The 17,105-nt window shown below is 49.0% G+C and overlaps 1 protein-coding gene across 1 annotated transcript; it reads right to left on the bottom strand.

The window, feature by feature from the left end:
• Window positions 1-291: 291 nt before the first annotated feature.
• Window positions 292-10,375, bottom strand: WAS (WASP actin nucleation promoting factor; the record flags this gene model as incomplete). The annotated part of the gene is made up of 12 exons (XM_080718374.1): window positions 292-347; window positions 3,019-3,133; window positions 3,382-3,788; window positions 4,612-4,765; window positions 4,962-5,004; window positions 5,286-5,460; window positions 6,449-6,502; window positions 6,596-6,637; window positions 6,738-6,840; window positions 6,941-7,027; window positions 9,777-9,917; window positions 10,244-10,375. 12 exons carry the CDS (start codon window positions 10,373-10,375, stop codon window positions 292-294), a joined length of 1,509 nt encoding a protein of 502 aa, XP_080574500.1.
• Window positions 10,376-17,105: the final 6,730 nt, after the last annotated feature.

Raw genomic sequence — 17,105 nt, 5'->3', positions numbered from 1 at the left:
CCAGTACCAAAGGGGAAGAAGGATCCACATTTGGAATATAATTACACTGAGATTGAGAGAGACAAAAAAGATAATTATTTTATTTTTGTTTTAAAATCCTTGAGGGAAGAAAACTGAGAAATTCTGTATAAAAAGGGTTCCTGGTATTGCTAGGATGAGGGTGGGGGCCAGTAAGGATGGCAGCACTGGGGCTGGGGGCACAGGAAGCTGACAGTGGAGGGCCGTGGGGGTGGGGCAGGGGGCTCAGAGCCGGCGGAGTGGGGCCTGTGGGGCCAGTTCTCCCAGGACAGCTCAATCGTCCCATTCATCATCTTCAAACTCATCCCCGGCCTGGTCCTCTCCTTCGTCTGGAGGGAAGGAGGGGAAAAGATGAGAATCAGGGTGGGCAAGGGCATTGAAAGGTCCTGGAGGGTTAGTGGATAGGTCCTAAGTCCTAGGAGGTGAGTATAAGGCCTAGACTAACATCTGCTAGAGGGAGAGTTTGGGCAAGATAGGGATTATCACTGGGGTCTGCATTCTGGTTGGAATTTAATTTGATATAGTATTATACAGAGTTTGGTTAGTCAGACTATTATTGTCACACAAAGGGCTAATGGTAGCCCCTCTGTCACTTAATGGGGAAAAAAATCAAATATTATTAGCAGCTGGGTATGGCAGCACATGCCTACAGTCCCAGCACTTGGGAGGCTGAGACAGGAGGATCACAGGTCTGAGGCAAGTCTCAGCAACTTAGTGAGAACCTGTTTCAAAATAAAAACAAAGCCAGGCATGGTGGTGCATGCTTGTAATTCCAGTACTTGGGAGGCTTTGACAGGAGGATCTCAGGTTTGAGGACAGTCTTAGCAAGTAGTGAGGCTCTCAGCAACTCAGTGAGATCCTGTTTCCAAATAAAAATAAAATAAGGCTGGGGTATAGCTCAGAGATAGAATGCCTCTGGGTTCAGTCCCCAGTACCACAAACAAAATAATAAAAATACAAAGGGCTAGGGGTGTAGTTCAGAGGTAGAAGTCTCTCAGTTCTATTCCCAGCACCGATATATACATACATACATACATACATACATACATACATACATACATAAAATGGATCTGAGGTGTACCTGAGAGGTAGAGCGCCTCTGGGTTCCATCCCCAGTACCAAAATATAATATAAAAATAAATATGATTTTTTGCAGGTCTGGGGATGGAACTCGGGCATTCTACCTCTGAGCTACACCCCAGCCCTATTTTTTATTCTTTATTTTTGAAACAGGGTCTCACTAAGTTGCATAGGGCCTCACTAAGTAGCTGAGACTGTCCAGCAAAAAAATAAATATTATTAACAAAGATTTTTTTAAAAAATTGTTTCATGCCAGGCATGGTGGCACACACTAGTAATCCCAGCATTCAGGAGGCTGAGACTGGATGATCGCGGTTTAAGGACAGCCTCACTTAGTGAGGCCCTCCACAACTTAGTGAGACCCTATTTCAAATTATTTTTATTTATTTATTTATTTATTTATTTATTTATTTTTGTGGTACTGGGGATGGAATCCAGGGGCCTTCTACCTCTGTACTATACTCCCAGACCTATTTTTTATATTTTTATTTGGAAACAAGATCTCAAGCCAGCTGAGGCTGGCTTCGAACCTGCGTGATCCTCCTGTCTCAGCCTCCCAAGCGCGGGGATTACAAGTGTGTGCCACTACACCCAGCCTCCCAGACTTATTTTTATATTCTATTTGGAAACAGGGTCTCACTAAGTTGCTGAGAGCCTCACTAAGTAGCTGAGGCTGGCTTCGAATCTGTGCGATCCTCCTGTCTCAGCCTCCCAAGCACGGGGATTACAAGCATGTGCCACCACGCTCGGCTGAGCCCATTTCAAATTAAAAAAAGAATAAAAAATAGGGCAGGAGGTGTAGCTCAGAGGTCGAATGCCCCTGGATTCCATCCCCAGACCTGCAAAAAAAATTGTTTCATGAAGCCAGGCACAGTGGCACATGGCTGTAATTCTAGTACCTGGAAGGCTGAGACAGGAGGATCACAGATTCAAAGCCAGCCTCAGCTTTCTAGGGAAACTCTCAGCAACTTAGGGCGACCCTGTTTCCAAAGAAAAAATAAAAAGGGCTGGGAGTATAGCTTGGAGGTAGAAAGCCCCAGGTTTCAATCCTCAGAATCACACACACACACACACACACACACACACACACACACACACACACATTCATTTGAATACTATCATAAATAGACCAGATAAGTATCACTATTTCTTTTGCAGTGCTGGAGGGGAGGACCCAGAGCCTCATGCGTACTAGGTGAGGGATCGATCTACCACTGAGCCACATCCCAGCCCTTAGTGTACGACTTGTGTGTGTGTGTGGGGGGGAGGTGCTGGAGATGAATGCTAGGGGCATTCTACCTCCCTATCCTTTAACATTGTGTGTGTGTGTGTGTGTGTGTGTATAATTTTGCAGGTCTGGGGATGAAACCCAGGGGCATTTGACCTCCCAGCTACACCCCCTGCCCTATTTTCTATTCTGAAACCAGATCTCACTGAGTTGCAGAGGGCCTCACTAAGTAGCCGAGGCTGTCCGCGAATCGCGATCCTCCAGGTCTCAGCCTCCCAAACGCTGGGATTACAAGCGTGCGCCACCACGCCCGGGAATCCTTTAATATTTTGAAACAGGGTCTAAGTTGTGGAGAACCTCACTGGAATTACAAGTATATACCACCACACTCAGTTCCCTGGTGTTACTATTTTTGTGTATGTGTGGTACTGGGGATGGAACCCAGGGGCATTCTACCTCTGAGTTATGCCCCCAGCCCTACTTTTTATTCTTTATTTTGAAACCGGGTCTCACTGAGTTGCAGAGGGTCTCACTAAGTAGCCGAGGCTGTCGGCGAACCATGATCCTCCAGTTTCAGCCTCCCAAATGCTGGGATTACAAGCGTGCGCCCGCCACGCCCGGCTTCCCTGAGATTGTTTACAGCCAATGCTGTCCCTGGGGCCCAGGCTCACAATCGGTCCAGATAAGCTCACCGGAGGAGTGGATGGCTCGGCTTCTCTTCTGCATCACATGCATCAGGGCGCCCACCAGTCCCTCGGAGCTCTGGGCTGGTGGCTGCTGTGCTGAGCTCTCTAGGGCCCCAAGTGTCTGCAGCAAGCAGAGGCGGCACCGAGGGTCAGGCCTGCTGAGAGGGGCATCTCCCCCCTTCTCTTTATTATCTCTCCTCCCACACACTCCAATCCCCTGTAAGGCTCCCTATTAGCCTCCCAACCCTATCGATGAACTCCAAAGTCTCGGTGCCCCCATCAGTCTTCACCTTGGTCCCTGGATATCCTAATGCACCTCAGGTACCCCCAAGTCCCGGATCCCCAGTTCTCCATTCTGCCCGTCCTCACCTTGTTTAGCTGAATTCCCTGCCGGATTTGATCCAAGAGTGCCCCCCGACCCCCACCAGGGGCCTGGCTCCCCCCAGGCACCAGAGTCGGAGGGGGTAGGGGAGGGACTGGCCCACTCCCAGAGCCAGGGGGTGGGGGTGGGGGTGGGGGTGGGGGTGGCGCGGGTGGCCCCCCAGCGCCAGGAGGGGGCGGGGGAGGTGGTCCAGAACGTCCAGTGGCTGGAGGGGGTGGTGGCAGGGGGCCCCCTCGGCCTGGAGGTGGGGGTCCCCGGGGTATGGGTGGGGGAGGGGCACCCCCTACAGGTACAGGGGGCAGCGGACCAGAACGACCCTTGATACCCCCCACAGCAGGGGGCCGAGGGGGCTGATTTCCTCCTCTGCATGGCGGAGGGGGCGGCGGAAGCGGCTCTGTGGGTGGAAAATAACACACAATTATGATTATTATGTTTTTTTTTCTTCCACGCTTCAGTTTTGCTTGTTTTTTTTTAAGTGTTGGTGATTGAATCCAGGGGAATTCTACCTTTGACCTACACTTCCAATCATATATATATACATATTTTTGTGTGTGTGTGGTTTGTGTGTGTGTGGGCATTCTATCTCTGAGCTCCACTCCCAACCCAATTTTTTATTCTTTATTTTGAAACCAGGTCTCACTGAGTTGCAGAGGGCCTCACTAGGTAGCTGAGGCTGTCTGCGAACCACAATCCTCTGGTCTCAGCCTCCCAAATGCTGGGATTACGAGCGTGCACCACCACGCCAGGCTCTTATCTATTTTTATTTTGAAACAGGGTTTCTCAAAGTAGCTGCCAGCTGGCCTTGATCTCGCAAGCCTCCTGTCTCAGCTTCCCAAGTACTGGAATTATAGGCAGGTACCTCAGCACCTGGCTGCTTTTGCTCTTTTTTTTTTTTTTTTTTGGTGGTATTGGGGGTGGAACCCAGGGCCTTTTTCTACCTCCGGGCTATACTCCCAGAACTATTTTCTATTTTATTTGGAAACAGGGTCTCACTAAGTTGCTGAGAACCTCACTAAGTAGCTGAGGCTGGCTTCGAACCCGCGCGATCCTCCTGTCTCAGCCTCCCAAGCACGGGGATTACAGGCGTGCACACCATGCGCGGCTCATGCTTTTGCTCATTTGTAAAAATGGGTCCCCCAGGTGATCAAGTCTCGATTCAAGCAGTACAATAGTGTATCAAGTGCCAGGCTGGAGAGGAAGCAGAGGACGGGGCTCACCCTGGCGCCTCATCTCTTGCCGCACGGCCTCCAGCCCGCCCTGGTCCTCAATGAAGTCATAGATAAGTTTGGAGGTCTCGGCATCGGTGAGCTGGGCCTCACTGATTCCTGCCCTGGAGAACAGGCTCCGAAGATCTGGATCGAGGTTGTTCACCTGCTCCAGGTGCAAGAAGCCAGGTCCAGAGTTTGGGAAGAAGATGTGGTGAGAAGGAGCAGGAGGAGCATTGGGGCAGCACCCCAGAGCGCTGTCCCGCAGGGCAGGGCAGAGGCTGGGGCTGCGATCTGAGCAGTGCTCCACAGAAGGGCGGGTGGAATTGGAGTGGGGTCCAGGGGACTTTGGTGGTACTCACATCAAATCCATTCTGGGGGTCCCAGCCCACGTGGCTGACATGTCTAGAGAAGGTGAGGAGAGTCCAGTGAAGCCCACTGCCCTCCTTTTCCTTCCCCGTGACGGCCAATTGCCCTCTCCTGTACACACACTCGTTTACTTACCCATCCATCCACCACTTCCTATCGACCCAGCCATCCAATCACCTGTGCATTCATTCTTTGACCAATTCATTCAGCCATTCATTTATCCATTCAGCTACCCATCCATCAGCCCTTCCTTCCATCCACTTATTCTTATCCCCCTCCTCCCAGGGATCTGTGGGCCCTGGGACAGAGGTCCTCACTTGAATCCACTAGGAGCACCAATATCAGCCTTGCTGATTTTCTTCTTCCCTGAGCGCTTCTTATCCACTGGGCCCGGGCCAGGTGCCGGGAGCCCACGGTACCGTGAACTCGTGATGTCAGGGTTCTGGATGTCCACTGTTACCAGCCCCAGGGCCAGCTGGCCAGCAGATGGGCCTGTGGGGAAAATAGGATGAATGGACTATCGACCCACTTACCTACCAGCAAAAGCATAGGGACTAGAGAAATGGGAAGACTATTGGGGGAATTTGTGTGTGTTTGATGGTCATGGATGCAGTGGGTAAGGGGTCTAAGCAGAGTCTATGGAGACATGGGTACATCTCTGGAACCATTTGTACACTTACTGACTCATTCATTTATTCATTGACTCATGCTTACCACTTAGGTATTGAGTCATGCATTTCCTGACTCATTGCTGAAGATAGCCTCAGACCTTCAATCCTCCTGTCCTGGCCTCCTAATTACTGGAATTACAAATGTGCGCTGCCATTCCTAGCTCCTGACTCATTCACCAACTAATTTGTTAAATTATTCACACATTTAGCCAGGCATGGTGGCGCACGCTTGTAATCCCAGCATTTGAGAGGCTGAGACCAGAGGATCGTGGTTCGCGGACAGCCTCAGCTACTTAGTGAGGCCCTCTGCAACTCCGTGAGACCTGGTTTCAAAATAAAGAATAAAAAATAGGGCAGGGGGTGTAGCTCAGAGGTCAAATGCCCCGGGTTCCATCCCCAGACCCGCAAAATAAAAAAATTATTCACGCATTCACTAAATAGTTAATTTGTATATTGCTTTCTTTACTGGCTAGAATATTATGTCACTTATTCATTTACTTGCTGTTCATTACTAATTCATTAATTCACTCAATCATCCGCCCATGTATTCACCCATTTATCCACATATCTATTCATCTATCTGTCTATAATCCACCTATATCTCTACTTATCTTTCAACCTCCTGCCAGTCCATCCCTCCACTAAACCACCTGTCTGCCCCCAGTCCATCACCCACTCATCCACACAGCAGTGCACTTGCTCATCTGCCCACATCTCCATCCATCTGCCCATCCCTTCCCCCGCTAATCCACCTGCGCGCTCACCGCCCACCCATCCATCCAGAGACGCTGAAAAGAATCACCACTCACCACCTTGCTCTCCACCTGGATGCGGGGGCAGGGGTGGGAGCCCTCCTCTCCTCTCTGGGAAGACAGAATGAATGGAGAGCTGTCACGGTCTTGCCACAAGTTCCTGGGCTGGCCCCTGTCCATCCCTGCTGGCACTAAAGGACTCACCTTCGCTGGCAGGTGCTGGCGGTGGAGGTAGCTGGCGTCTGTCTGCGGCTAGACAAGTGGATTGGGAGCCAGGACCATGAGAAGGGCTTTTCTAGGTCCCCACCTCAGTGCTCACCTCTGTCCTCCCCCGAGGCCTCCTCACCTCCACTTTGCCTCTGATTCCTTTTTTGTATCTTCTCCTGAACCAGTGCCTGGAAGGCCAAGGCCTCTCCCTCGTCTGCGAAGTTCAGCCCCACCTGGCACTCCTGCATACATCTTGGGGTCAGCAGCCTGCCAGGCCCCCGTGCCTTTCCCATCTCCTCCCCGCACCCCAAGTGAGGCCCAAGGGGTCAGTTGGCCACTTACATCTCCAGCAAATGTGTGGAAGAAGGGGGTGGGAGTGAAGTAGACCAGCTGTGAGTACAGTTCCTGTTCCCAGAGTAGACGGCCAGCCTGGGGAGGGCAGGGTGGGGGACACGCTGGCACCAAGGCATGCCCCGAGTGGCAGGACTTTGTGATCTGATTGGGAAGTGTGGTGTCTGGATTTGGGGAGCCAGGGTTGTATTGGAGACTTTTCAGCTCAACATCAAAGAGTTGGGGGGTCTAGATGTCAGGGTTGGGATATAGTTTGAGAACCAGACACTCTGTGAGAGGATCTGATTGGAGATTCAGGGCCCTAGATGTGGGATTTGGTGTGTGTGTGTGTGTGTGTGTGTGTGTGTGTGTGTGTGTGTGTTACTGGGGATGGAACCCAGGGGTATTCCACCTCCGAGCTACATCCCCAGCCTTATTTTTTATTTTTATTTATTTATTTTTTTGCAGGTCTGTGGCTGGAACCCAGGGACATTCAACCTCCGAGCTATACCCCCTGCCCTATATTTTATTCTTTATTGTATTTTATTTTATTTTGTGGTACTGGGGTTCCTGGAAGCCCTTCTACCTCCAGGCTACACTCCCAGACCTATTTTTATACTTTTTTTTTAAATTTGGAAACAGGGTCTCTTTAAGCCAGTGCGGCTGGCTTCGAACCTGCACCTGCGTGATCCTTCTGTCTCCGCCTCCCAAGCGCAGGGATTACAAGTGTGCGCCACCACGCCCGGCTTTATTCTTTATTTTAAAACAGGGTCTCACTAAGTTGTGGCAGGCCTCACTAAGTAGCTGAGACCGTGATCCTCAATTCTCAGCCTCCCAAATGTGCAAATTACAAATTACAAGCGTGTGCCACCACAACCGGCTCTTATTTTTTATTTTGAAACAGGGTCTCACTGAGTTGCAGAGGGCCTCAATAAGTACTATCTGAGGCTGTCTGTGAACCACGATTCTCCTGTCTCAGCCTCCCAAATGCTGGGATTACAAGTGGTTCTAGGACCATTCAAAATGTTGGATTTAGGCCGGGCATGGTGATGCTTGGGAGGCTGAGACAGAAGGATCACATGGGTTCGAAGCCAGCCTCAGTTACTTAGTGAGGCTCTCAGCAACTTAGTGAGACCCTGTTTCCAAATAAAATATAAAAAAATAGTTTTGGGAGTATAGCCTGGAGGTAGAAAAGCCCCTAGGTTCCAGGACTGGGGGTGTAGCTCAAAGGTAGAATGCCATGGATTCAATACCAGTACAAAAAAAAAAGTTGGATTTAGCCGGGTGTTGTGGTGCATGCCTATAATCCCAGTACTTGGGAGGCTGAGACAGGAGGATCACAGGTTTGAAATCAGCCTCAACAATTTAGTGAGGCTTGTATCAATTAAGTGAGACCCTTTTTCCAAATAATAAAAAATAGAATGTAGCTCAAAGATAGAATGCCTTTGGGTTCAATCCCCAGCAGTGCGCGCACATACACACACACACTCACATTGGATTTAAGGCCAGGCGTGGTGGTGCACACTTGTAATCCCAGTACTTGGGAGGCTGAGACAGAAGGGTCGTAGTTCTAAAGCCAACCTTGGTAACTTAGCGAGGCTCTCAGCAACCTAGTTAAGACCTTGTTGCCAAATAAGAAATAAAATCGGGCTGGAGGTGTAGCTTGGAGGTAGAATGCCTCTGGGTTCAATCCCTAGCACCCCCAAAAATGTCGGCTATAAGGTTCAGGTTTAAACAGTGTGCCATTTTCTGGAGTTTGGGGGAACATATTAGGCTTAGGGGGTCAATATTTGGGTTTAGAGGTCTTCATATTGAGACTCATGTCACTCCTGTTGAATTTTTCTCTTTCTTGTTTTTAGGGGGTACTGAGGATTGAACCCAGGAGTATTCTACTGCCAAGCTACACCCCAAGGCTTCCTCCTTTCTTCTGGTACTGGGGAGTGAACTCAGAGGGATTATTAATCCAACCTATATCCCTGGGCCCTGCCTCTCCCCTTTTTTTTTCTTTTTTGGTATTGGGGATTGATCCCAGGGCCTTTCTACACCTGAGCTACACCCCCAGCCCTATTTGTTGTTAACTTTGAAGCAGGGTCTCACTAAGTTGCAAAGGGTCTTGCTAAATTGCTGAGGCTGTCCTCCAACCTGCAATCTTCCTGTCTCAGCCTCCAAAGTATTGGGATTACAGGCATGTGCCATCAAACCTAGCTATCGCCAGTCCTTTTTTATTTACTGGGGATGGAACTCAGGGGCATTGTACCTCCAAGCTACACCCCCAGCCCTATTTTTTTTAGTCTCCTCATTTTTGAAACAGGGTCACACTGAGTTGTGAAGGGCCTCACTAAGTAGCTGAGGCTGTCTGCGAACCTCAATCCTCTGATCTCACCCTCCCAAATATTGGGATTATAAGAGTGCGCCACCATGCCTGGCTCCCAGTCCTTTTTATTTTTTATTTTGAAACAGGGCCTGGCTAAGTTGCTGAGAGTCTCAGTGAGTTGCTGAGGCTGGCCTCAAACCTGTGTTCCTCCTGTCTCAGACTCCCAAGTACTGGGATTATAGGCCTGTGCTACTATGGCCCAGTTTATTTTTTATTTTGAAGCAGTGTCTCACTGAGTTGCTGAGGTTGGCCTTGAACCTATAATCCTCCTGTCTCCCTCTCCCAAGTACAGGGATTACAGGTGTGCACTACCATAGCCATAAATCTAAGTCTTTTAGATTCAGAAAGTCAAAACCGAGTTTGGGATCTGGTTGGGGCTCAAGGGTTCACTGCCCGAGGGCTCGGGCCATGCATACATTTCTGGTTTCACAGGTTGAGAACTGGCCTGCATGGCAAATGGGATTCAGGGTTTACCTGAAGGCCGTAAAGGCGAATGAAGTAGGACTTCTGGGGGTTATCCTTCACGAAGCACACAGCCCCGCAGTGTTCCATGGTCCAGTGCTCAGCTCCAGGGGGCAGCGCCAGGTACAACTGAACGACTGCGGTGGCCAGTGTCTGCGAGGGGAGAATGGGGGTCAGTGGAGTCTGGTCAGGGTAGCCAGGGGTCGTGGAGCTAGGCCTGGTCCTTCCATGCCTGTGGCTGTCCTGGGCCCAGAGGGAGAGCTCTAGCCAGAGGGGAGGCAAGTAGATACCGACCTCTTCCTGGGATGGGCGAGCCACAGTAGGTGAATCCTAGGGGATGAGAAGGGGGAGAGGGAAAGGAGAAGGGGGAGGACAGGAAGAGAGAGGAGGAGCAGGGGAGGATGGGGAAGAGAAGGAGGTAGGAGGGAGAGGAAGAGGAGGGAAGGGGCGAGCGAGGCCAGGCGAGATCTCCATCTCACCAGACATTTTCGGCCAAGCATGTCGAACAGTCGCTGGTTCTCGTGGTCCTGGAGAAGTGTGGAGGGAATGTTCTGCTGGAGGGCTGCTCCCCCGCGGCCCCCGGCCCTGCCTCCCACAGAGCCCCCACTCATGGTGCCTCTGCCTTGTCCTCCCCTGTGAGGCTCTGGGTGTATACGGGGTAAAAAGAGGAACTTCCGCAGTGAACAAGGGAACAGGAAGTGCAAAAAACCCACAAGGGAAACGAGTCCTCCCGGGGCCCCTCATAGGGCCTAGCCTCCTCTCTTGGGCAGGCGCGGCCCTCCTCCACTTGACTAGCTACACACATCTTTTGGACCAGCTCAGGACCTATCCTTCCTTCTCACCCCTTGGGGCCCGTCTTCTTCTGGCTGGCAGCAAGGGCTGAGCCATCTGAGCAGCCCTTGAGGGCTGGCTGCCAGGGGGACGGTCATGGGCTGCACAGGCTCCTTCCTACCCTCAAGCACCCAGTTAGCCTGGGGTTGGGTTGCAAGGCTTCGAGTCAAGGGGGTTACTTCATTACAAATTCAGCTTTATTATTATTATTATTATTATTATTATTATTTGTACTGGAGATTGAATCCAGGTAAGTTCTACCTCTAAGCTACATCCTAGCCCTATTTTTTTTTTTTTTTTGTGGTACTGGGGTTCCTGGAAGCCCTTTTACCTCCGGACTACACTCCCAGACCTATTTTATATTTTTATTTGGAAACAGGGTCTCTTAAGCCAGAGAGGCTGGCTTTGAACCTGCACGATCCTCCTGTCTCCACCTCCCAAGCGGGGGGGCGGGGGGAGGGATTACAAGTGTGTGCCACCACAACCAGCTGGCTACAATTTTTCTATTTAAAAAAAAATTAAGCCGGGCATGGTGGTGCACGCTTGTAATCCCAGCATTCGGGCGGGAGGCTGAGACTGGAGGATTGCGGTTCGTGGACAGCCTCATCTTAGTGAGGCTCTCCGCAACTTAGTGAGACCCTGTTTCAAAAGTAAAGAATAAAAAATAAGGCAGGGGTAGCCGGGCGTGGTGGCGCACGCTTGAAATCCCCGTGCTTTTTTTTTATTTTTTAAACACGGTCTCCCTAAATTGCTGAGAGCTTCACCAAGTTGTTGAAACTGGACATAAACCTGTGATCCTCCTGTTTCAGTTTCCCAAGTACTGAGATTACCAGGTGTGGCCACTACACCTACTTTATTTTTTAAATCGGGTCTTCCTAAATCACTCAGGCTGACCTTGAACCTGTGATCCTCCTGTCTCAGCCTCCCAATCACTGGGATTATAGGTGTGCAAACCCCCAACTCTTCCTTTTAATTACACGGTGAACCCCTGTGATCCTATCCCTATCCTGAGCCTCTGGGTGTTGCCAACAACTCAGAAGCCCCTGACTCACCTCCCCATTCCTTTGTATCGCCTCCCTGTAGCTCCCAAATGATTTCTTCATCCTCTACCTCTGAGCCACATCCCAGTCCTTTTTAATTTATTTTAAATTGAAGCTGGGCATGGTGACACATGCTTGGGAGGCTGAAACAGGAAGATTGCAAGTTCAAGGTTAGCCTTGGCAACTTCACAGGCCCTCTGCAATTTAGCGAGACCCTGTTTCCAAATAAGAAATAAAGTCAGGCTAGGGGTGTAGCTCAGAGGTAGAATGTCTCTAGATCCAATCCTCAGGGGCCCAAACTAAATAAATATTGAAACAGGGTCTCATTAAGTTGCAGAGACTGTCCTCAAACCTGCCATCCTCCTGTCTCAGCCTTCCCAGTATTCATATCACAGGGTGTCTCACCATGCCCAGCTTATTTTCTGTGTGTATGGTCTTGGGGATTGAACCCCAGAGGCATTCTACCTTTGAGCTACTCCCCCAGCCCAATTTTATTTCTTATTTGGAAACAAGGTCTCGCTAGGTTGATGAAGGATTCACTATTTGCTGCGGCTACCCTTGAATCTGAGATTTCCCTGTCTCAGCCTCCCAGGTACTGGGATTATAAGCATATGCCACCTAGCCCAATTTATATCCTGTTGTTCTGTAGCACACAAGTATAAAATTTGTGTTTTTTTCTTTTTTTCTTTTTTTTTTTTTTGGTGGTACTAGGGGTGGAACCCAGAGGCTTTCTACCTTCGGGCTATACTCCCAGACCTTTTTTATATTTGGAAACAGGGTCTAAGTTGCTGAGAGCCTCACTAAGTAGCTGAGGCTGGCTTCGAACCCGTGCGATCCTCCTGTCTCAGCCTCCCAAGCGCGGGGATTACAAGCGTGCGCCACCACGCCCAGAAATTTGTGTTGTTTTTTTTCTAAAAAAAAAAAAAAAAAAAAAAACCTGGCCAGGCGTGGTGGCGCACGCTTGTAATCCCAGCATTTGGGAGGCTGAGACCGGAGGATAGTGGTTCACGGACAGCCTCAGCTACTTTGTGAGGCCCTCCGCAACTTAGTGAGACCCTGTTTCAAAAATAAAGAATAAAAATAGGGCTAGAAGTGTAGCTTGGAGGTAGAATGCCCCTGGGTTCTATTCCCAGCACTGCAGTAAATAAACAAACAAACAAATAAACCTAAGCCGGGTGTGGTGTCGCATGCTTGTAATCCCAGCATTTGGGAGGCTGAAACAGGAGGACTGTGGTTCGCGGCCAGCCTCAGCTACTTAGTAAGGCCCTTTGCAACTTAGTGAGACCCTGTTTCAAAAGAAAAAATCGGGTGGGGGATGTCACTCAGAAGCAGACTGTCCTTGGGATCTATCCTCATTACTAAAAAAAAAAAAAAAAAACCCTAGCAAGACATGACCAAGCACACTATAACCCTAGCACTTGGGAGACTGAGAAAGGAGAATCAGGTTTACAGCCAGCCTTAGCTGCTTAATGAGGCCAGCCTCTGCAATTTAGTGAGACCCTGTTTCAAAATAAAGAATAAAAAATAGGGCAGGGGTGTAGCTGGGAGGTCAAATGCCCCTGGGTTCCATCCCCAGACCCACAAAAAATAAATAATAATAAAAAGAAAGAAAAAAAGAAAGAATAAAAAGAAAGAATAAAAAGCTGGGAGCCGGGCATGGTGGTACAAGCTTGTAATCCCAATATTTGGGAGGCTGAGACAGGAGGATCACAGTTCGCGGCTAGCCTCAGCTATTTAGTGAGGCCTTTTGCAACTCAGTGAGACCCTGTTTCAAAATAAAGAATAAAAAATAGGGCTGGGGGTGTAGCTCAGAGGTAGAATGACCCTAGGTTTCAATCATAAAAAAAAGAAAGAAAGAATAAAAAGCCAGGCATGGTGACATACATTTGTAATCCCAGCATTTGGGAGGCTGAGACTGGAGGATCATAGTTCCTGGACATCCTCAGCTACTTAGTGAGGCGTTCTGCAACTTAGTGAGACTGTTTCAAAATAAAAATACAAAATAGGGCAGAGGGTGAAGCTCAGAGGTCAAATGCCCCTGGGTTCCATTCCCAGACCCACAAAAAAAAAAAAAAAAAGGATAAAAAACAGGCCTGGGGGTGTAGCTCAGAAGTAGAATGCCTCTGTGTTCCATTCCCAGTACTGCAAAAAAAAAAAAAAAAAGAATAAAATAAGGCTGGGGGTGTAGCTCAGATGTAGCAGGCTCCTGGGTTCAATCCTCAGAACCACAATCCCCCCAAAAAAACCCACCAAACCTAAAGCAATGTTTTTGTTATTTTAGTCACGAACAGAATGAGGTTTCATATTCTGGTATACAGTGATTTATTAATCATTTTAGTATAGTTTTCCCCATTGTTCATATCACTGGATCACTCTAGTAACCTGCATCAATAACTCAGAGCTGGATGTGTGTGTGTGTGTGTGTGTGTGTGTGTGTGTGTGTGTGCGTGCGCGCGTGCGCGCGCGATTGAACCCAGGGGCATTCTACCTCTGAGCTCCACCCCCAGCCCTATTTTTAATTTTTTTTTTTTTGGTACTGGGGTTCCTGGAAGCCCTTCTACCTCCGGGCTACACTCCCAGACCTATTTTATATTTTTGAAACAGGGTCTCTTTAAGCCAGAGCGGCTGGCTTCGAACCTGCGCGATCCTCCTGTCTCCACCTCCCAAGCGCGGGGATTACAAGCGTGCGCCGCCACGCCCGGCTAGGAATTCTTTATTTTGAAACAGGGTTTCAAAAGTTGTGGACAGACTCACTAAGTTGCCGAGGCTGGTCTTGAACCTACAAGCCTCCTGTTTCAGCCTCCCAAGTACTGGAATTACAAGCAGGTGCCACCATGCCGGGCTGAGCTGGTTTATTTTGCTTGTCTGTCTCCATCAGCCCTTGTTTTTCTGCACTGAATGGCAGTACTTGGTGAGGGGACAACCTCAAAGGTCATCCGCTCTCCTGACCCTCCAAATAGACTTCAAAACAAAAGCAGAAACCTTAATCCAGCTTCCCTGGGTGTCTCCCTGGGAGAGCTGATCTAATGTAAGACAGTGAACACCAAGAACCCTAAGAACCAGGATACCTTGCACCTACCCCTCCCCAACACTAGGGGACGCCACATGGCCGGCTGTTTCCTGTGTTCAGCTTGTACTTATTCCCCCCCCCACCCACCCCCACCCCCGCTACTGTGTATTGAACCCAGGGACATTCTACTTTCAAGATACAACCCCCAGCCCTATTTTTTATTCTTTATTTTGAAACAGGATCTCACTGAGTTGCAAAGGGCTTCACTAAGTAGCTGAGGCTGTCCGCAACCCGCGATTCTCCGGTCTCAGCCTCGGAAATGCTGGGATTACAAGTGTGCGCCACCATGCCCAGTTTTTTTTATTTTTTTATTTTCATACAGCGTCTCACTAAGTTGATGAGAGTTTCACTACTTCCTGAGGCTGTCCTGGAACCTAAGATCCTCCTGTCACAGCCTCCTAAGTACTGAGATTAGAGGCATGGGCCACAATGCCCAGTTTTCCCCTTTTTATTTATTTATTTATTTATTTATTTATTTATTTATTTTGGTGGTACTGAGGGTGGAACCCAGGGGCTTTCTACCTCTGGGCTATCCTCCCAGACCTATTTTATATTTATTTGGAAACAGGGTCTCACTAAGTTGCTGAGAGCCTCACTCAGTAGCTGAGGCTGGCTTGGAAAGTGTGTGATCCTCCTGTCTCAGCCTCCCAAGCGCAGGGATTACAAACGTGCGCCACCACGCCTGGCAATAATGATGGGACCCGCTTTTTATTATGTTAGACACTGCGCTACTTTTGCATGTGTGAGGTGCTGGGGATGGAACCCAGGGCCTTATGTGTGCCAGGGAAGAGCGCTACCTCTGAGCGAACTGCACGCAGCCCCCTTTTATTTTTTATTTATTTTTTAATTTTTTGGTGGTACTGGGGGTGGAACCCAGAGGCTTTCTACTTCCGGGCTATATTTCCAGACCTATTTTTATATTTTTTTTATTTGGAAACAGGGTCTCACTAAGTTGCTGAGAGCCTCACTTGGTAGCTGAGGCTGGCTTTGAACCTGTGTGATCCTCCTGTCTCAGCCTCCCAAGTGCAGGGATTACAAGCGTGCGCCACCACGCCCGGCTTATTTTTTATTTTGAAATAAGGTCTTGCTAGGTTGATGAGGATCTCACTACTTGCTGAGATCCTCTTACAATCTTCCGATCTCAGCATTGTGTCAAGTACTGGGTCTACATGTGTGCAACACCATGCCGGACTCAATACTCCCTTTTTATAAGAAGCAATTTTGCCAGGCCTCCTTTTACCATCCTGAAGTGACTCTGTTTCATGTCTTTGTAATAGGGGGCTTCCCTCCAGCATATCATAGTTCTCCCCACTCAATGCTGAAGCACCCCAATCATCGTGACAAACAAAACCTGCCTACCAAGAACACCCCAAACACCCCCCCAGGGCAGGCAGGAGCAGACCATTGTCTGTCTTACTCGCTGCAATATCCCCACAACCCAGAACAAGACCCTGCATGCAAAGAGTAGATAATTTACGGTTAGATACCCATGCTGTAATTTACTGCTCTCTCCCATGGCTGGGAAAAAGTGGAGAAAAACAAGAGTCGAGAGGCCAGCCCCTCCCACAGGTGTCTCATATTCACCCAGTCCTGGTGGGGTAGGGAAGGACTAGGTGAGCCCAAAAAAATCGGACATCAGTAGAGATAAGGCTGGCTCTGTGGCCCGGGGTATAGCTCAGTTGTGAAGCACTTGCCTAGCACGCGCAGGGCCCTGGATTTCATCCCTAGCATAAAAAAAGAAGAAAAAAGGAATTAGTGGGTAGAACCAGAGACTGCATCCTCCAGCCTTGCCCTGACGACTCTGGCCCTTCTCGCTTGTTTACCTCCTGGGAACTTCTGAATGCCTACGTTCTCTTACCCACAAAGTGAAAATAATAAACCGTGAGCCGGGTGTGGGGGTTCCCGCTTGTAATCTCAGTACTTGGGAGGCTGAAACAGGAAGATCACAGGTTCCTGGCCAGCCTCAGCAATTTAGTGAAGCCCTCAGAGACTATGTTTCAAAATGAAGAATAAAAAATAGGACTGGAAGTGTAGCTTGGAGGTAGCATGCCCCTGACTTCAATCCTCAGTATCGCAAAAAAAAATAATAATAATAATTAAAAAAAAAATATATATATATATATAAACAAATGGTAGCTAAGGTTGTTGTGAGGACTACAGGAGATCATTCGCATAAAGTGATTAGAATTGACACATCATTATGCAGTATTGTCATTTTTATGAAACAGCTGTTTCACATAAGTGGACTATCATCCCATTAGCCTAGCACTACCCCAAGGCACTCCCCTCCTTTATCAGACTTTCAGATCCCACCACTGATCTACGGCCAGAGACCTGAACACATAACCACATTCAAGCTCCCCTTCTTTACTTTCCCCTCCTGCTAAACCCTCCTCAGAG

Source organism: Muscardinus avellanarius, assembly GCF_963383645.1.
Source record: "Muscardinus avellanarius genome assembly, chromosome: X".
NCBI lineage: Eukaryota > Metazoa > Chordata > Mammalia > Rodentia > Gliridae > Muscardinus > Muscardinus avellanarius.
Note: the sequence above shows the minus strand (reverse complement) of the source record. Positions and strands in the feature narration are given on the sequence as shown.